General features: G+C 37.1%; 1 protein-coding gene across 2 annotated transcripts in view; it reads right to left on the bottom strand.

The window, feature by feature from the left end:
* furina (furin (paired basic amino acid cleaving enzyme) a) overlaps positions 1-21,694 on the bottom strand; it is a 134,254-nt gene that overhangs the window by 14,055 nt on the left and 98,505 nt on the right. For both annotated transcript variants that reach the window (XM_048183718.1, XM_048183719.1), the window contains exons 7-12: positions 19,556-19,644; positions 13,496-13,668; positions 7,114-7,326; positions 2,410-2,510; positions 1,936-2,039; positions 1,548-1,665 (exon numbers count right to left, since the gene is read on the bottom strand). In XM_048183718.1, the coding sequence (XP_048039675.1) occupies positions 1,548-1,665; positions 1,936-2,039; positions 2,410-2,510; positions 7,114-7,326; positions 13,496-13,668; positions 19,556-19,644 (798 nt within the window). The remainder of the gene's footprint in view (positions 1-1,547; positions 1,666-1,935; positions 2,040-2,409; positions 2,511-7,113; positions 7,327-13,495; positions 13,669-19,555; positions 19,645-21,694) is intronic.

Below are 21,694 nucleotides of genomic sequence, written 5' to 3'. Positions count from 1 at the left end.
ACTTCTTATTTATTTCAAAAACTCATTAATTTTTGCCCTGATATCTTGAATTTTAGGGTCATTCTAACTATATTCTATAAGATCAATCACACAGTGAGTTGTTGCCCTGCTTCAGGTTTGTCACCAATCAACTTTATGAAATGTCACGTGACCTACGTATGTCTGGGGCGGGGCACGTTAAATTCATTAATAATTAATAAATTGACAGCCCTGATTTTAACATAACAATCTTACATACTTGACCTTACAACAATGTTTTAAAAGCACTACAATGTTGACTCTGCACATCAAACTGGGATTTCAGTATTTTAACACTGAATAAAATAAATAAATAGCTTACTGAATCAGGAGTGCTATACTGTATCAAACCTTTGCTACAATACTGATGGGTGCAAAACACATCAGAAAAGTTGAGCCAGGTTAAGACTTGTGCCACCGATGACCCTACAGGAGCCTTTAGGCTTTTGGCACTCTACAGCCAATCCTGTAAGGAGCTTAGAGCACCCGTCCCTGCTCACCAGAGGCAGGGTTACAGAGGAAGAAGAGCTTAAATCAAGAGAGAGAACGACAAGTCCATGAGGAATGAAGCATAAAAACCCCCTCTGTGCAAGACTTCAAGTCGGAGATGTTGCGAGCAGAAAAATGAAGAAATGTACGGCAGAGCCAAAGCGAGGCAGCCCGTAATCACTTTGCTCTGTGACTTCTGCAACCAGCATGTTAAATTGGGCTTTGCTCCAAAACCTCTTGATCTTTCCGTAACGTTGGTGAACCATAAAGCATGACTGGGAGAAGGGATAAAAAGAGGGTGAATTTTTTTAAGACAGACATGATTCGCTGAGTGAGAGGACGAGGCACTTTGAGGGTCCGTCTTGAGTTCCAAGATGTCAGCAGTGATGGAAGTGTGACGAACGTGGATGTAACAAGCTTATCTGCGAGTCATTACCTCTTATAACCATGCTCTGCTGGCAGCGGAGATTCTTCATGCGCTGAAGCATCGTTCAAGTTGCCCAGCTCTAAATTTAAATGTGATACACCATCAAAAGTGATGTTTCGCTACCACCTCATTTCTTATTCCGGTTTCATCTTGCACTCCATGACCTTTTTAGCAGCACTAAATTTAAAACATCATCCCAGTTGTGTGCACCAAAGAACCTCAGTTTGCCACGGGTTAGTATCAATTAAGACTGCAGTTTCATCTAGTGTGAAGGGTTTAAATCACATAAAAATGAAAATTGCCATCATTTACTCACCCTCATGTTGTTTCAAACCCGTACAACTGACAACTTATCTATGCAATGTATGGCTGTCAAACTCCAAGAATTCATATTACAGCATTTCTGACTACTTTATGGTGTATTAATGTGTTTTTAAAGATAGGCAGCCTCTGGATGGTTTCACTGTATTGAAAACAGAAGAGTGAACATTCAGTTTAAAATCTCCTATGAGTTTGGATGAACATGAAGGTGAGAAAGCGATGACAGAATTGCCATATTTTGGTGAACTAACCCCCTTTAAGCCTGTGATCTAGTATGAAGGGTTTAACCTACATGGGCTCAGACACCAGGGAAAGGACACACTTCTGCTGAGGTCCAACATTTGTCCAGTTCTTTGCCAGAGCCACTATAGCCCCAGCATCCAGCAGACCATATCCATAAGAATGGCTTACTGTAGGAGAGAGAGAGAAAAATCAATACTGTTGAAAGTAACTATATAGGCAGTTTAAAAAAGCAATAAAAAGACTGACATTATAAGTAAAGAGGTGAGTTAAAGAGACTGATATCATTAAGAGATCCGGAGCTGTTTGCCGATTGGTGCAGCCAATGATGATGTTATCGATCACATCAGAAAATGCTCAAGCAGCTGGAAAATGGAAAGAAACACTGGAGGGAAAAGGAAAGGGAGGGAGCGATGAAAAGCAACGAGATGGGCTTTTACCTCGGCGACCCACTCCATTTATCTTCCAGTCATTGGTGGAGAGGTGGGCAGGGTTGGACGTCCTCACAACCAGATGCTGCATGTCTCTCCAGGTTAGGTTTTTACTACCGAGAGAAGTCAAAGCGTTAGCGCCTTTCAGACATGTGAGATACACGGTAGAACGGTAGAACTTAAAACTGCCTGCATGCTTCACAGCTCTCTGAGATAATCTCTTCTGCCCTTTTATAAAGGTCACTGATAGCTACAGGTAGAGTCATAAAGGTTATATTGTTGCTGGTGAATTAATTTAAAACTATACAAATGAAAATGCCACTCAATGCATGCATTTGATCCAAATGAGAATTTGAAGGTTAACTCCAGTCTGCCAATCTAGCCAGTAACCATTTTATTTCGAAAGCCTCAGGTCACTCAGAGTGCTGATAAAGAAAGATGACCTCGCTTGAGGACAGAACAAACACTCTCCGGACGACTTACTTGGCCTCAAGGGCGAGGGCGATGATTCCTGCCGCCAGCGGGGCCGAGGCTGAGGTGCCTGTGTGGGAGTCTGTGCACTTCTGCCTGAGGTCTGTAGTGACCTGAAACAGGAAGTAGAGCGAGACATTTCACATCACTGATATGATGGGAAAATCGAATTATTCCAGATGGGGACACAATACCAACATTGTACTGGCACAACAATGAAGTCACTGCATTTATCAAAATTAAATTTTGTAGCTTAAAGGAATAAATTAGCTTAATTAAAATGAGAGACCTTTCCAAATAATTTAAATATCCTAAAAGGGACCCGTTATGCCCCTTTTTACAAGACGTCTCTGATGTCCCCAGAGTGTGTTTGTGACGTTTCAGCTCAAAATACCCCACAGATCATTTTTTTATAGCATGTTAAAATTGCCACTTTTGGGTGTGAACAAAAATACACTGTTTTTTATGTCCTTTTAAATGCAAATGAGCTGGTGCTCCCAGGCCCCTTTCAAGAAGAGGGCGGAGCTTCAAGAGTTCATGCAACAACAAAACAGGACAATCTCACGCACTGAAAATGTCAGAAACTGTCAGTAGCGGTGTTCAGTTTGAAACCAGAGTCGGGCAATGATGGCGAAACTTGAAGAAGTGAAGCAGTCTGGCACAAAATTATTGCCGCAAACATATACAACTTTAGCGATTTTCTTCAGGACATTTCCTTCAAAAAATGCAATTTAACCATGATGTCCTCAGTGATTCAGTTAGCAGGAGTCTAATGAGACTCTTATGTGCATTGGTACATCCCAAAACACAACACTTTGAATTTTGCATAATAGGTCCCCCTTTAATTATTCAAAATGTTTGACCGGTAGTGTATATGTCAAAAGATCAGGGGAAACTTTTCTGAATTCATGACTCCTTTAATAATCAAATGGTGTCTGGCATTCCATTATTATTGTTCTTGCACTCAGGAATTTGAATGAACACCTAACACCGCCCTTCCAAAAAAAAAAAAAAGAAAAAAATTCACGAACCCCGCGGGTTTGAGAGTGTCTTTTTTTTCCACTGCAGTTTTAAAGGAGAAAATACTCAGCAATGGTGCTGAATTTGCACATGGTTTGTCTTAAAGCATATTATAAACACCACATAGACATATAAACAACATTAAAACCTTGATTTTCACCACAGGGAGTCTTTAAACATTTGCCTATTTAAATCCAAACAGCATTATTTTTAACTGGGCAGTATTACATTTTGATGTAACGGTTTCTGTATTTCGATTTTAGCGAACAAATTGGGTGAAACAATCCCACAGACTGGGGACCAGAATTTCATAGAGACTTGGGAATTGGGCTCTTTCCACTTGGGCCTGTAGTCAACCACCCAGAACTTCCTAGCAACTGCATACCAATGCCTTGGCAACAACAACAGCAGCAGCATCTGCATCTGCATGGGCAAGCAGCACTGACATATTCTTCAGAAAATTCAGAAAAAAAACGTCATTCAGTTTCTGCCCATTAAGTGACCCAGGTGGTTCAGGGTAAAAAGCGCAGCATTTTTAAGCCCTTAGGGTCACGCAGACAGAGCTGAGACAATGCAAGACAAATGCAAGCACAAAAGGGTTTGACGGGTGACACTTAAAAAGCCAGGCATCATAGGATGTGCACTGACTGCGACAGACCTCCTTGCGTGAGACTAATTGCTAAAAATGGCGGAGTGGCTGAATGACAGGAGCGATGACAGCAGTTGCACACTTAAAAATGAATCGTGGGAGACCACAGGAGAGGGATATTGCCTGACAGAGTCTCTGCTGCAGGAAAAACAGCAGGTATCAGGCTTCTGTCCTCTAGAAGCACACCTCCATTGTGAACGGTAGTATCTGTGTCTTGAATGCGGGACAATGGATGACTCAGTCAGGCATAGCCGGTTATGAGAACAATGCTTGGGTGTGTGCCTCGGTCGGCACTGAGCCGGGTGAAGAAACAAAACCGAAAAAAGAGCAAAGAAAATGTCATGCCATGACAGTGAGGTATTGTTTTGAACCACAAGGATATTCTTGTTTTGAAAACAGTTTCACATTTTCTGAAGAACACAAGAGGGTTGTTTGCTCACGTAAATGCCATCGTCACTGTGCCAGGGTGTTGCTTTGGGGTTCCTAAGATGTTCTGAGAGGTTCTTAGAACACTGCTATCAAGTTACTAGGGTGTTCTAAATTCCGAATTCACGAAACATTCTTAAGAATACAGTTATTCTTAACTGCGATTTTCTTCTTATTTTCTAATAAATTTAAGAATAATTTATTTTGCACAATCTTAAAAATTCTTTTTATTGGGGTTTTCAAATATTAGATATTACAACAACTGGCTACTTACTGTATAATACATATAATTACTATAACTAGTGGTGTGCACGATTAATCTGAAGTGACACCAATTAACAATTATGTAAACAATGAACGATCATGATTATGTGCGACATAACTTTTTTGCTGAACTCAAAACAAAATGAGTCAAACAGGGATCTCATTAGGGCTGTCACTAACGATTATTTTGGTTATCGAGTAATTGGTTGAGTATTTTGATGATTAATTGAGTAATCAAATTTTTTGTGGTATTAAAAATAGACATTAAAAATGACTTAAAATACATATAGAGTGTGATTTGTGAAAAAAACGGGGGGGTTTGTTTGGTGTGTTACTATTTTTGGCAGCTGTTACATAATCATTTTTACAATTAATACTCTGATTTAACCTTGAGCTTTGAAGTATTACATAGATTAGTTAGCTTCGATATTTGACCACTATTTACAATGACACTAATAATTCTTAATTTCTGATAGGAACGCAAAATCAATCTGTAGTTATTGATATTTGGAATAGAATAACGAGACACCTACCTGTACATTCAATCGCATTTGCTCCCAATTGTTTTTGATCACAGTGCATACAGTACAAAGTACAAACTTTTCATTAGATAGAATAGAACCATAATTTATTAACGACTCAGAAAGACGATCCATCAGTTAATTGCGTGATCATAATTCCTACCTTACGGTGACGGTAAACTTCTGCATTCTCTCAGAATACACTTAAGCGTCAGTTTATTATATATAATATTTGCATTGGGTCACAAAAGCGTGAGTTTTAAGCAGAAACATTGTGTTAATCTCATACCGTCACTGTAAAATGGAGTAATCAAATTTTAAAATGGAATACTCGAATTAAGGAAAAGTTTTAGAACAAGAAATGCACACTCTTACGAACTTCTTAGAGTTTATCCGTTACGTTTTTTAAAGGGTTAGTTCACCTAAAAATTAAATTTCTGTCATTAATAACTCACCCTCATGTGGTTTCACACCCGTAAGACCTTTGTTCATCTTCAGAACACAAATTAAGATATTTTTGATGAAATCCAAGAGTTTTTTTTAATCCTCCATTGAAAGCAATGTCCAGAAAAGCAGTAAAAACATCGTTAAAATGGTCAAAGTAACTACAGTGGTTCAACCTTAATGTTATGAAGTGACGAGAATACTTTTGTGTGCAGAAACAAAACTAAAATAATGACTTTATTCAACAAATTCATCTCTCCCCCTGTCATTCTGCTACGCTATTTTCGTTGCAGAGCTTCCAGGTTCAACATCCGAACAGCGGCTCAGTATTGGCCGACGCCTGATCACATGAGCAGCATGAGGCATGTGTGTGATGCTAATGCAGGAGCCAGCCAATAATGAGTCAGCGTTCAGACGTAAAAACACGGAAACGCATCACTGCGCCAACTACGTAACAGACTGGCAGGGAAGAGGATAAACTGTTGAATAAAGTTATATTTGTTTTGTTTTTGTGCACAAAAAGTATTCTCGTCATTTCATAACATTAAAAACTTTGCGGATTTCATCAAAATATCTTAATTTGTGTTCTGAAGATGAACGAAGGACTTACAGGTTTGGAACGGCATGAGGGTGAGTAATTAATGCCAAAAAAAAAAAATAATAATAATTTTTGGATGAACTAATCTTTTAACTTTTTTCTTAAGAAGATTCTTATGAATCTGGCCCCTCATGTAGTTGCCACCTCAAAATCTCTAGATATGGTCTTTCAATGCCCTTTTTTCCCCCAATTTTATCATCTGACAGGCCAAAACTGTAAGTCTGATCATCTAAAGTAATAGAAAACCTCTCCTCAACAAGCTGCACAATTTGATTTACAAGGAAGAGATCCTGTAACTTTTACGGCTTGTCACTTTTCTGGTTAGGACACGGTGAAATGCTCCGGGCTGGGGTTTGTTGAAATCCCTACGTACAAGCATAAGCAATAAAAATAGTGATGCTTGACATAACAATCATCATTAATACACGCAAACACAAAGATTAAACCAAGCCATGCGTGATAGTGAGAGGTTTTGAATCACAAGAACATCCGTGTTTTTGAAGCTTTAAACAGAGCGCAAGGCTTGGAAAAGCACTCGAAGGGCCATTAAGAAGAAAACATCTATCTTCCCCCTCACTAGTGACCGCAGTGTTCACTGACAGCCAAAAAAGCCTGTGAGAACATTAAAGCCACTGCAACAATTCTTCATAAATTGTCTTGGCTGTTTATCTTCTGATCTCCAACTGTTTTCAGATCCTTTATTTTTGGATTAGATTTGCTATGCCACTTCTTCAATTAAAGGATAACTGTTGCTGATTTTCTGGAGGCGGACAAAGAGAGAGAGGGAGACTTACAATCTGTTTCTCATTGAGGCCTCCACTGCTGTAGGTTGTGGCGAGGGTGGACGAACAGGCCTCGCTGTACCAGGGCACGTTGCCATTCTGCGTACTGCTGCTGATCGACAGCGTGTAGATGCTATTGGTGTAGCCATCACAATTGCAGCTGTCCTTCTCGCGGCCGCCGTTCCCAGAAGCCCACACGAAGATGGAGCCCCGTCCTCCACGGCCCTGGAATTTGGGAGAAAAAAAAAAAAAAAAAAAAAACAGTCACTCGAATGCATTTCCCTTTATGAAAGCCCAATCTAATGCCGTTAAGATGTCGAGAGCCAGATTCGAACACTGCCAAGTCTGAGATGGAAGGATTACCAGTGACAATACTCAAAACAACTGGATAATATTTGTGATGAGTGGAGTTTGGAAAGGATTTGTCTCCCAGAAAGGATTTTCAAAGTGTCATGGACTATCATGGTTTCGATTGCCGGGCCAGATGATTTTAAAAAGGACCTTGTGGGACAATGCTAATGTTCTCAAGTCATTTATCATGCATGTTTATTTTCAGGCGCAAATGAAAGACACAAACAGCATCGGGCTTTTGCGGTCTACTTCTCAGATGAAGCACAGTAATACAAAAACAAACCGTCAGAACCGATAATGAGCTTGTGAAAAATGCACGCACCACATTAACGAGGCATGTTTCAATAGCCGCGTGGCTTTTATTTAACCATGTTGCCACAAGGAAAGGGCAGCAGAGCAAATAATTTGATTCAGATGCTGTTTGCTCGTTACCTTTGATCGTCGCTTTTCTTTATATTGTGCTTTACAGTACTTTTCAAATTCAACAATGCACCAAATAAAAGTCTGCAGTGCGACGTTTGGCTCCGTCTTTGAGAGCTTGTTCTGTTACAGCACACACCTGCTTGATTGTGGGCATCCATTCAGCCAGGGTGTTTACACAGACCAGAGCCCCATTTGCATTGGCCTTTTCCCCACGCAACATGGATCTTGTTTCCCAAACAAATCTGACTGCTGGCACACGCAAACGCTCATGATTTGGACACAAGAAACAATGGCTAGAAAATATTAATGAATATGGATGGGGAAAAACATTATGCTATTCTGTGTAATAAGTGTTATATTTGGTCATTTTGTGAATTATTTATAGGAAAAGTGACAGGGACATTTGATATAACTCCTTGCTCTCACCATCTGTTGTTTAAAATTACCAAATTATATTGGGTTGTTGTTTTAAATGTGATCATTCATATTTGGAAACAATTCTGCACTATGCATCTACGCTATGACATAAAATAAGTAATGGTAACACTTTACAATAAGCTTTCAATAGTTAACATGAACTAACAATTAACAATACTTCTACAGCATTTATTAATCCTAGCTAATTATGTTACAGGATTAGTTGACTTCAGAATTAAAATTTCCTGATAATTTACTCACCCCCATGTCATCCAAGATGTTCATGTCTTTCATTCTTCAGTCGAAAAGAAATGATAGTTTTTGAGGAAAACATTCCAGGATTTTCTCCATATAGTGGATTTCACTGGGGTTCAACGGGTTGAAGGTCCAAACTGCAGCTCTACATGATCCCAGACAAGGAATAAGGGTCTTGACTAGAGAAACGATTGGTCATTTTCTAAAAAAAATAAACACATATACTTTTTAACCACAAATACTCGTCTTGCACTGCTTTGCGATGCTCCACGCATTACGTAATCACTTGGAAAGGTTACGCGTGACGTAGGCGGAAGTACCGATCCAGTGTTTACAAAGCGAATGTGCAAAGACTAAGTGAAAACAAGGATGTCGGATGAATTTGAAGTTGGAGGAGAAAATGAGATGGAGTTTTTCGCCCTACCGCGGTACTTTTGCCTCCATCACGCGTGACCTTTCCAACATGATTACGTAATGTGTGGCGCATTGCAGAGCAGTGCAAGATAAGCATTTGTTGTTAAAAAGTATATAATTTATTTATTTATTTTTTTTTAGAAAATGACAGATCATTTCTCTTATTCCTCGTCTGGGATCATGTAGAGCTCTTTGAAGCTGCACTGAAACTGACATTTGGACCTTCAACCCGTTGAACCCCAGTGAAGAAAAATCCTGGAATGTTTTCCTCAAAAAAAACATCATTTCTTTTCGACTAAAGACAGACAGACAATCAACTTGGATGACATGGGGGTGAGTAAATGATCAGGAAATTTTAATTCTGAAGTCAACTAATCCTTCATCTCAACATCTACTAATGCATTTTGAAGATCAAAAGTTGCATCTGTTAAAATTAGTTAATGCACTGTGAACTAACGTTAACAACAACATTTTTATTATCTAACTTTACTAAATACTTAAATATTGTGCAAATTGTTAATGTTACTTAATGCATTAACAAATTGGACTTTATTGCAGCAAAAAAAATAAATAAATCAATAAATACCTCTGAATATTGCTGAATATTTAAAGAATCACAGAATCTGTAGTACCTTAATTCTGACTAAGGCATAATAAAACGTACCATAAATGGAGAAAAATAACGACAGTGATCATTTAAAAAAAAGGTAGTGCAGTTGTGGTTAAGAGTGCTTGCACACTAGCATTTCCCTATTTGGATTATAGGGAAGTATCAATGGAAATGATGTCACAGAGATGTAAAATAAAAAACAAGGTTTCTGAAATACTTGTCGCACAACTTCAAATTTTGTTGCATTGCTTTTGCTGTTGACCATTGAGAAAATAAAGCAAATTTAAAATATAATATGCCAATCAGGGGCCTGTTTGATGTTTAATGTTAGTTTCTTTGTTTTATAGACTTTTTACACAGTTGTAATAACTTACATGTTTTCATTAACATGGGACAATTCACTAAAAATTTAAATTCTGTCATCACTTACTCACCCTGTCATTCCAAACCTCTTTGACTTTCTATCTTCCAAAGAGGATATGTTTTTGTACATGCAATGAAAGTTAGAGACATCCAAAAAACAAACAAACAAAACAACAAAACATAAAATTGTCATTATGTAGAAGCAAGTCAGTCATACTGTTTTGGTACGACATGAGAGTGAGTAAATGATGACACAATCTTCATTTTTGGGAAGAACTATCCCTTTAAGTGATGCATATCAATCTGAAATACTAAGTCGTCTCCCAGCATTTTTCTATAAAAGGTCTCCCATAAAATCCATACACAACTCACTGCGGTAGGTAGCATCTTGGCACGACTCTCTTCCATTGTCCTTTCATTGGGCCACAGCCAGTTTTACAACCCCAGTGCACGTCCATGTGTGAGCGAAGGGCTAAAACTAATACCGTTCCGTTCCCCCGCGCATGATAGCAGTTTAGTTCAAATGGCGTTAAGTAATTAGGTATTAAGAATGTCAATACGGTTCACGCTCTGGAAAATCTGCATGAAGATATTCCATTTCAAATTGCCATTTAATGTGACATTTAAATTAAACAAACTTCACTCTGACTAGTAAGTGCTTTTATGACTCAAGGCACTCGCAAATGAAGTGTGGCAAAATCAAATACAGAGTATCCCTTCCACAGACCCCCTGACATTGCTAACTTCAAAGCAAATAAGAAAAAATCCACTTAATTCATTTGAACCACATATTTCTGCCCTCTTAAATGCCACTGCTGGTAAAAGTTCAAGATTAAGAGGCTCGGATAGGACCATTTCAGGAGAAGAATATCAATGAAAACATGTTTGCAGCACAGACCAACTGATGTAGATAATGACAGGAAACAGTAAAAATAGCCCATGAGTCACAGAAGCAATTGTACATGTCGTGGAAAACAGGACCTCTTCTTTGCTCTTTTGAGACATTCACAGCACAAAAACTCCTCCCTGGTCCACACTAAAGAAAAATCTAGTCTTCGATATGACACCAAGCACTGGTATCCTTTGTATCAATGAATAAACAGCCTTAACATTTTGTAATTAATTATTCTGGATTGCATTCAGTCTCTTCTAAAGGAAGTAAAAATGCTTAAAGGGATAGTTCACCTAAAATCAAAATTGAAAATGAGTAAATGATTAAAGCATTTTCATTTTTAAGAACTAACATTAACATATATGTACTATTCAGATAAGTCTTAAAGAGATTCACCCAAAAATAAAAATTGTGTCGTCATTTAGGAGTTTACACCTGGTATTAAGATGTGATTTGCTCGATCATAATCACAAGTGGATGACGCTGATTACAGGTGTAAACGGGGTGTAAAGTGTTTTTTAGCTTGTCCACTTTCGACCACTTCCAGAGGTAGATGCATTCGACCGGATTGCTTTCATAGTGAAAACGCTCATGTGTTCGAACAGCCACAAAAGACCGTCTATCACACACTCACAGCGTTTGGTGTGGTCTTTGCGGCTGTCAGATCAGACGGCTGCTGCTCTCTGTATGTTTTTTTTTCATTGTCTCCAGTAGTTCATGTGTAAATTCTGCGAGCTTAATTTGTCCATTAGATCAAAAGATTTGAAAAAGCCCATACATTTACCTGCCCATTCACCCCCCCCCCACCAGGTGTAAAAGGGAATGTGTCTCCCTTGTCCACTTGTGATCCGATCGACCAAAATGTATCTTAATACCAGGTGTAAACAGGGCCTTATTCACCCTAATGTTTTTCCAAAACTGTACGAGTTTCTTCTGTTGAACACAAAAGAAGATATTTTAACTCCCTGAGGTCTGAAAACACGTTGGCGCGTTTTCAGGTTTTTTTTTTCACATTGCAGCAAAACAGACTTAAAATACTCGAATCATTTCTTGTCATAGAGACATAAGTAATATATCAATTGAAACTATAGAATATCTTGTTTTATTTGTATACACTTAGAGCAAAAACAAAATGTTGTGCTTTTTGCAAAATAAAGAAAACTAAAATGATGTATGATCTGTCCTCTCCCTCTGAACAAAGTTTAATCTGATAGTTCTAAGAAAATGAACTATAACTTAGTGAATACTAATCACAAAAATATTAGACTTATGTCTAAAGACACGTTGAAATGTCAGGTTTTAAATCATGTAAGTCATATCGAAAACAAAAATTCTGTGTTTATGTAATCTGTATGAAAAGAGACATGTCAGAAGTCCGTGTTTCAGCTCATTATCCGCTAATGCGGCCACGCCCACGGAGCGAGCGCTATTCAGACGCAAATTCTGAGTCAATACAGGCATACATCATCTCAATCATGTATTTATTGTCTTGAAAAGTGTTTATCTGTATGTAAAAGGCATCCTCTTCTTCTTTAGAATAATTTGTGGACTAAAGGTGTACAGAGCGCCCTCCGGCTGCAAGTATGAATTGAAAACACCAGAGCTCATAGTGATAACAATGAATATAGAATAAATATAACTCCTCTGTATAGAAAATTGACATAAACATATGAGAATCCTTCAATAGTTCTCCAAATGTGAATGCTAAACTAAAAACCTATATTCAGACTCTTTGCATCACAGAAATACATTATATTTTAAAGAATATAATAGAATACCATTATTTTAAATTGAGCTGAGACATGATTACAGAGGGTTTTTTCACAGCCTACCTGACTGAAAGGCCTCATTAATATGCAGCACCATTAGAGGTTCTTTATGCGATTCTTTTGTCTTCTCAGGTGTAAATGACCCATTATTCATGATGATTCACGCCTCCACGCATACTGTGTTTCTTGACAAAAAGTGTCTTACAAAAACTAAATCAATATATTGTTTTATATGACCAAGTAGGCATTATACTTTTTACATAATTTTGAAGCAAAAACTCTAGCCTACAACCCCCAATACCCAGAAGTCTTGTAAACACAGATTTAATATATATTTTTGGCCTTATTTCAGTGACTTAATTTTTTTTGTTTTTTCAGTAACCACGCATAAACGTTATTCCTTCAAAAACACAAACATGTGCATACATATTCCTCACATATTATGGTAGCCTAGTTTGTGCTGAATACAGTGTAATGACACCTTTGTCATTAATATGTTTATGAACAACTGAAAAAAGCACAAATGTCAGGGCATGTCAAAACTTCTCCAGGCCCCAAATCAGCCTCAGACTCCAGAGGGTTAAAGATTTGTGTTTAACAGAAGAAAGAAACTCATACAGGTTTGGAACAAATTGATGGTGAGTAAATGATGACATAATTTACATTTTTGGGTGAACTATCCATTTAAAGGTAAAATAATACAGGCCAATTTCATTCTAATTTGCAGAGAGAAGGTGTTTAAAATTCTTAGAGAAGGAATATAAATAGCCTTCCAGGAAACAATAAAATAAGGCAAAAGCGTATAATATAACCCGTTTCAGTGCTACAAGTATTTTTTCTGACCTCCATCAGCTAAATGATAAAGAAGTGCAACAAGTTCAGATTAAAGAGAAGCCAAACCTCTAGTACACCACGTAGGAAAGCCTCTTTAGCCAACTTTGCAGGTCCGTCCACCGTTTTGCCGTCGTCTTCAGGACCCCAGCTGGCGCTGTAGATGTCGATGTGCTGTGGGTTGAGACTGAGGGACTGAGCTTCCACCACATCAGTGACCTCTCCATCCAACATGCGCACACCTGCAAAACACAAAACATCATACACATTAAAGCCTGGGACAGAGAGCACATCATGCACAAATACAACTACATACTTTTGTTAAATCTGATTGAAGCTGCAAACTGCTGTAATGCCTCTACTTAGATGATAAGAGGTTGAGAACTCTTATGAAAATGGCCATTACAAGCACTTCACGTTTAGAGAAAAATATATAGGATGTTAGGGGAAAAATGCATCAATCAAACTGACCCTCCGCTAAGCCCTGTGCGCCTTTAATTACTGTTGCTAATGCTTTTTGAGCGCTGGGAAATATGGGAAGGGATGCAAACAGACTGTGTGAATCATCTCAGTAGTGATTTAATCACATCTAGATTTACAGTGATATTAGTAGAAATGCAGAATTCAGATGCCAAAAAAAAAAAAAAAAATGTGTTACAGAGAGCAACATTAAGAACTGGTAACATGTCTGAATGTTTTTGAAATAAGTCTCTTCTGCTCACCAAGACTGCATTTATTTGATCAAAAATACAGTAAAAACAGTAATATTGTGAAATATTATTGCAAAAATAACTGTCTTCTATTTTAATATATTGTATAATGTAATTTATTTCTGTGCACAAAGCTGAATTTTCAGCATCATTACTTCAGTCTTCAGTGTCACATGATCCTTCAGAAATCATTCTAATATGATGATTTGATTATCAAGAAATGTCTACTATCATCATCAATGTTGAAAGCAGTTGTATGAAAACTGATATATTTTCACAAGGTTCTTTGATAAATAGAAAGTTCACAAGAGCAGCATTTATATGAAATAAAACAATTTTGTAACATTATAAATGTATTTACTGTTTTTGATCAATTTAATGTATCCTTACTGAAAAAGAGTATTTTAAAAATAATCTTACTAAGCCCAAACTTTTTGAATTTTGTGTATGTATTGCAATTTACATGACTGTGCAAAATAAATAAATATAAAAATATATTAAAGGGGTCATGAACTACATTGTTTTACTGTTTTATAATGTTTCCTGGGGTGCACTTATAATGTTAGTATGCTTTTTACATCCAAAATTGTCATAATTTATAAATAAAAGGCATTTTTCCTATCCTGATTTTAGCCCTCTGGTTTGAACGCTCTGTTTTAAGGGGCGTGTCTGCTGTGACACTTCAGTGTAAACGGCCACTGCTGTGATTGGTTAACGTCTTTCCATTTGAAACAGCCAAGTATTACGCTCTCTTTTACCGCATTTTTTACTATTACAGCTCTCAAGGTTAACTAATCGTGAAAAGTGTTGCATTACTTTTAGATCTATGGCATTATATTTAGATTGTGCATGAAGGGTTGCAGAGATGAACACTGTAGCCGATCACGGACATGTTGAGCGCAAGAAAGCAGTAATCTCGTCATTGCAACTCAATTTCTGTACATTAACAAATGCTTTCATCTTCACTAACAGTTCAAACGCGACATAACTAAAAGATTCGTTAAATGAAACGGGAGTTTTGTGCTTGTCAGTTACGATAAACTTGCACTGTGTGATTGACAGCTTCAGCACGCGCTGCTCCAACAATTGCAAAGGGAGCTTTTATGATCGCTTTCTTTATATAATTTAATCACCATTAAATAACAGATTATTTTCATCCTACTAAGAGAAACAACGCAAGTTGACGTTTCTCAGTTCATCACCCCTTTAAACAATGTTTATATTATATTTATAAAAACATTTTTTCAGTACTTTTGAATGTATATTATTATAAATGGTGTAAATCAAAACTTTGCATATTTTTTTTCTTATACTGTCTAATTCTAATTATTTATCACCCTACCGGCCTGCAATGTTAGAGCTGTGTCAAGAAGTTAATTACAACAGAATTTACACCCTTAGTAACGACTTAATGCCAGAATCTATACTTTCTTTGAGAAGCAAGTAAATTGATTACCACTGTGTTTAAGAGATGCAACATTACTAAACATCCAGAAAAGCTGAATACAAAGAAGATTTAACATCTAACGCTCACATATAACTTGCAGCATGAAAGGAATGAGGTGCACAAACAGATAGTTCTGCATATAAAGGTTCCTTTAAAAGAAGAAGGATGAGTGCGCATTCATGCTCGTGTTCGTATTTGGAGTTCATTCAAAGGTGACAAGCGGCTACATTCTTCTCGTTCAAACATCCCTTTACAGATGCTTCACAACAGTCTTATCTTTTTCCACTTCCCCGTACAAAAGGGAATTCTTAACTGAATTTGGGGGTTTGGGAACAAGCCAGAGCGTTTGGTCCAAAAAGTCAGAGGTGTTGAGTTATTGTGATCCCAGCATCAGAATGATATCTCAGCAAAAGAGAGAGAGAACATTCTGCCCACAGCACTTAGTTTTTTAAGTGGTAAAGATGAGAAATCAAAGTCAAACATCTTCAAAACAATGTGAATCGCTCCTTTGATACACAAGGGGGCGAGGTTACTCAAGGTTGCCCTCATACGGGTTAGTGCAAATAAACAAAAGTTCAGTCGTTTCAGGTTTTCCAAAGCAATCTGAGCGCTTTGGTGCAGACGGTACTGCAAACAAACCGAAAACTACAGAAAAATACAGCACAGCATCTTGGAAAGACTGAATGTTTTTATCCCATATCTACATTCCAAAAGTCCCAAAAATCCCTGCAGGACAAAGAGAGAGCTGGCTATGATTACTTCCCAGGAAATGAGAAAGGCATAACAGATATACACGGATACACTGTGGTAACAATAGAAGGGATTTTTTATTCAGACTTTTGTAAATACCAATAATCTACGTCCCCGCAAAAATGCAACATTAAACCTCAGGTTCATTCTTTATAAAGCAAATTTCAACAATGGACTCGACTGTTTCCTCCAAGTCTTCCAAAACAATATTCTCGCTTAATGAGTTCTGGCAGAGGAATTAGCCGGGTTGTGTGCCATCTCTGCTAGTGTGTGCTGCCATCTCCACATTCAGCAGAAGGCACTGGCTGCCAGTTTGGGCCAAAGACCTTGGGTTGTCTCTGCTTTCTGTCCCCATGGTACGTTAGGAGTAGTATCTGCTGCTTATTAAGCAAAGATTTCCCCCAGGATTCAAGGTGAAACTGGGCACAGGAAGACTATCCACCCTCCACTGCTTCTCATTAGGAGGCTAATTCAAAAACAGCTGCTTTAGAGAGAAACGAATGGCAGAGCTGACGAAAGAGAAATGCACATTACCCATAATGCATTACTATCTGCATAAAAGGAAAGATTTGACATGCAGCATATATTTAGTGCCTGAAGAAAATCTTTAAAAAAAAAAAAGTATGTGAGAAAAAGTGAGTGGTGCTTGCCAGAAGAGCCCACCCAAAGTCTCTATAATATGTGGGGAGCAGATTCACATAGGAACATTTTCTTAAAGGGGACCTAAAATGCCCCTTTTACAAGATGTAATATAAGTCTCTGGTGTCCCCAGAATGTGTCTGTGAAGTTTCAGCTCAAAATACTCCACTGATCATTTATTATAGCTTGTCATTTTGGGTGTGAGGAAAAACATGCCGTTTTTGTGTGTGTCCCTTTAAATGCAAATGAGCTGCTGATCCCGGCCCCCTTTCCAGAAGAGGGCGGAGCTTTAACAGCTCAACAACAACAAAGCTGGAGAATCTCACGCAGCCAAAATGAGGATTTTCAGTAATGGTGTTCAGCCTTACATTGTTCAAACCGGAGTCGGACACAAAGAGGGTTTTCGGCATGTCCATCTTGATCGGTCACTGTACTCGTGCACATCCTATGTAATATTAATATGCATTATATGTTGCTGGTGTTATGTTCAGGACCCTCCAACCTGACAAATGTGGGTGGATTTCAGCACTCCTACTAGCCACTTTTGTGGGTTGAATTTTATATATAATATATATATATATTTTTGAATTGTAGACTTTTAAAAGGCATCTGGAATAATAAACTAAGTGCAGTGTAGTGTTCTCAAAAATATTGATTTTTGGATACATATTGATACTGAACTATCTGAAATGCAGGGCTTGAATTTCAGTGTGGGATTGCGCGTATTGCGCATAATTTTACTCACTCCCAAAGTGCGCCATATAAAGCCGTCAACAGCTTTATGTGCAGCATTAAACAGTAAATACACACAAAATAATGTCAAAATGCCGGCCTTGGCGAGTATTCACATAAACGCAGTCAGTTATGTTTTAAGTGAATGTAAACAGTTGAGAAAGAAAACACACGTGTAACAGTATAATGGATCCGTGCATCAGGTCTTAAAGTGACAGCAGCCTAATAAACCTGCTGCCAAATTATGAGATAATATTAAAGATATCTATATGGCAGTTTTTCCATATGGTATCGATGTCAAAATTGTGGCCACTGAAAACACAGAGTGGCTAGTAACTTGGGAAAACCACTAGCTACAGTGGCTGGTGAGCAAAACAAGTTAATGTTAAGCCCTGGTTATGTTGTATTGCTTAATATAATAAAAGTTTTTTCTTTAGAACAACATTCTTAAATGTTTTTAGGAATAAAAAATCCTGACCTTGGTCTCTAGCTACACCTTTTTTTGCCCATATTTATTGGCCAAATTGCATCATACATTCAAATGTATCATAAAATAACAACGCACACCTCTCCTCAAAAAGTTGCATGATTTAAGGCATCACTCATGCCCCTAACACAAACAGTACCGGGTGACTAGTTCTGAGGTTTAATACTTATGTTTCGGAATTTGAACATGAGTTCAATCATCTAATCAAAGAATGAGCACTTAATAACAGCGATGCTTGTCTAGGTGAACACCTCTAACAACAATCACCAGCATGAATTATACATGCGAGAAAACATAAAAGGTAGAGTGTTTTCAGAATTAAAAAAAAACTAAAAATCTCCTGGGTGTCATTACAAGCAATTTCCCTCTGAACAAACCAGGACTTGAATGTTGTTTGATTAGTCAGTGTTTGATAATGCCACTAATGGCTGCTGCTGTATAGAGCCAGAGTGACCTCATAATACACACGTTACATAAGCAGAAACATAAAGGTGTTGCATAATCATCTATTCTGTAGTGTTATTCATCAAATCTGCTATCAAATGGTAAATTAAGTACAAAGTTAATTCACTCAAAATTAAAATTCGGTCATCATTTTTTTATCTTCTATGAAACACTCAAAAAAAAAAAAAAGTTAAACAGCCCGTACAGCTTGTGCACTGTAATTCTTTGCAGTCATATGATAGCTTTGGGTGAAGAACAGATCTCAAAGCTATCGTTATGAAGTTATCGTATTGGAAAAGGAGCAGTCGATAAATTCTGCTTAACATCTCCTTGTGTTAAACCAAAGAAAAAAAGTGAAACTTTGTACTTTGCACAACATAAGGGTGACAATGAATGATGACAATTTGCATATTTTGTTGAATTTACCCTGTAAAGTGAAACATTATAATGCATTTCTAAATAGTTTTCTTGGAGAGATTTATTGGAGAGAATGTGGAAAGCAAACCATTATCAATGACATTTATCTCTGAGTCCAAAAGCCTGTAGAAAGCTGGCAGCATAGAGAAGAGTAATGAAACAAAATCTGCACCGAATAGGATGAAAGCACCTCAGCCAATTAAAAGGATTACATATGCTAGCGTCCAAATCGTTGGCTCAAAGGGACCTGGGCTGGAGCCTGTGATAACTGTCCCACTTGAGCTCATGAAGCCATCGCTAATGGAGTTCCTCTTATGAAGTGCTCTCGGTACGGAGCGGAGGAAGAGTTCTCATGTGGTTTAATGGACAGAGACAGGGCTAATCTGAATGTGAAACTAATCTGGTGTTTTGCAATTCAAATGTCAGAATGGACAGGGTGTGTGCTGACAATAGACTATACGTGATAAAGCATGGAAATTGTACGTTTAAATATGCCAACTCACCTCCGATCTTGGCATTGTAGGCCACTCCGACACCACAGATGCCATTGTTGGCAACAGCAGCAACTTCTCCGGCACAACGTGTCCCATGTCTTCAAAAAAACGGAGAGAGAAAGAGATTAAATGATCAGTTTTCTGTACACTTTCAAAACATCTGCAGTATACCCAGAATTCAAAAATTATAATATAATCGCTAGGGGTGTGACGAGACAGGTAGCTTACAAGACGAGACGAGACACAAGATTGAGTTCACGAGAACGAGACAAGATTTTTACACATTATTTTTAAGAAATCCTCAAAGATGAAATACATGATTAGAAAAATAATCTGCAGGTGTATTTGAAATGTTTTAACTAATCACCTTGTAATGAATGTCATTTCAGTTCTGCTTTCTGAGTGTGAATTATCGTATGCAGTAAAAGACAACAATATTCAAGCACTGTAAAACGTTTTGCCGCAAACTGGCTTCTCTCTTCAGACCTTACTGTAAATGATTTATGAGGTTCTACAACTTTTAACCTCCTAACTGAACTCCTTTCCACAAACTGATTATAGAAATAAAAACAGTATTAATAAAAATGGTAAAACTTTACAATAAGGTCTCATTTATTAACATTAATGTATTAACCAACATCAACAATGAGCAATATCTTTGCTACAGTATTTATTAATCTTTGTTAATGTTTGTTAAACATAAAAATAGTCATTTATGGTTAGTTCATGATAGTGCATTAAGTAATGTTAACATATACAACTTTTGATTTTAACAATGTATTAGTAAATGTTGAAATTAACATGAAATGGTGTAGAAGTATTGTTCTTCCTTAGTTCATGTAAAGTTAACTAACGTTAACTAATGAAACCTTATTGTAAAGTGTTACCATAAAAATAAATAAGTTTTCTTTTAGCCTTAAGTGCAATCAATAATCAAAGTACTCTCTCAATATTCAAAGTGCAAATAAGACCAAATTTTTCTTTGATACAGAGCTGAGAAATGCTTACAACGACATTGCCCAGCCTAAGATAGCTTTCATATTGGAAGATATTTGCATGCATGCACACGAGATCTCGTCACACCCCTAATAATCGCATTACTATTTATGTTCCTGTTAATTATAGCCTGTTGAAAAAAAAAATACTAATATAATAGAATCAATTATAATATAATAATTAAATGTCAAAAGTAATGCGTTAATGCATGTGATTATTTTTTTCATTTTAACACAAAAACATTTAATGCAATTAACACAGCATCCGTTTTTTTCCATCATAATTTGGCTAGTTACATTATATGATCATGCTCTTATTCATGCAAATGCTCTTAAACCCATTCAAGCACCACAAGACAAACAAGAACGTGCTGTCTGTGAATGTTGTGTCATGTGACACACACATGACTCGTGCGCACAGTAAAACTCGTAACAGTGTTGAGTTCTCTTTCAAGCTTGAACAAAAAATAACACACAGAATTATGCCAGTATGCCCGCTTTTGGCGAGTATCCATATAAGGGAAGTCTTAAATTAGATAAATAATGTCTTAAATGAACTTGAAGAGTTGTGAGAAAATGAGATGTGTGTCATGTTTGGCAGCAGAAGCTCTTAAAGTGACAGCAGCTTAATAAAGCAGTTCCTGTAATGATGTCTGTCAATAATGTTACTCAAAGAACAAAGGTAACAGAGAAAATTGTGGCTTTAATAAGGATTAATCTATAATTAATTTATAATTTATGCAGTGAAGACTGTAAAGTGTTTGATAACTTTATTCAATTTCTGTTAGACAGGTAGGAAGGCCACAGGAAAATATGATACTTATTATAATGGGTTTATGTGAAGATTGTTTTAAGTTCACTTAAATTAAACGTTGTCATTTTTTAAAACCTAATAAATGTTGAGATTGGTAGCTTTTAATTATACTGTAATATTTAATGTCTAAATAAATCAATTTCATAGAGACATCAGTAGCAGTATTAGTATCAGTGAAACTGGCCTTCATTCATAAAAAGATGCCATTAAACAAATTTTTAATGTTGGAGAGTAACTGAAATTATTACAATATAAAAATATTAAAAACTCAATGTTTTTAAACGCAATTAATTACAAAATGTAGTGTGATTGACAGCACTAATAAAAATACATATAATT

The sequence above is a fragment of the Megalobrama amblycephala genome, linkage group LG3 (genome assembly GCF_018812025.1).
Source record: "Megalobrama amblycephala isolate DHTTF-2021 linkage group LG3, ASM1881202v1, whole genome shotgun sequence".
Classification (NCBI taxonomy): Eukaryota; Metazoa; Chordata; class Actinopteri; order Cypriniformes; family Xenocyprididae; genus Megalobrama; species Megalobrama amblycephala.
The sequence above is the reverse complement of the archived record's forward strand: the minus strand, read 5'-3'. Positions and strand labels throughout refer to the sequence as shown.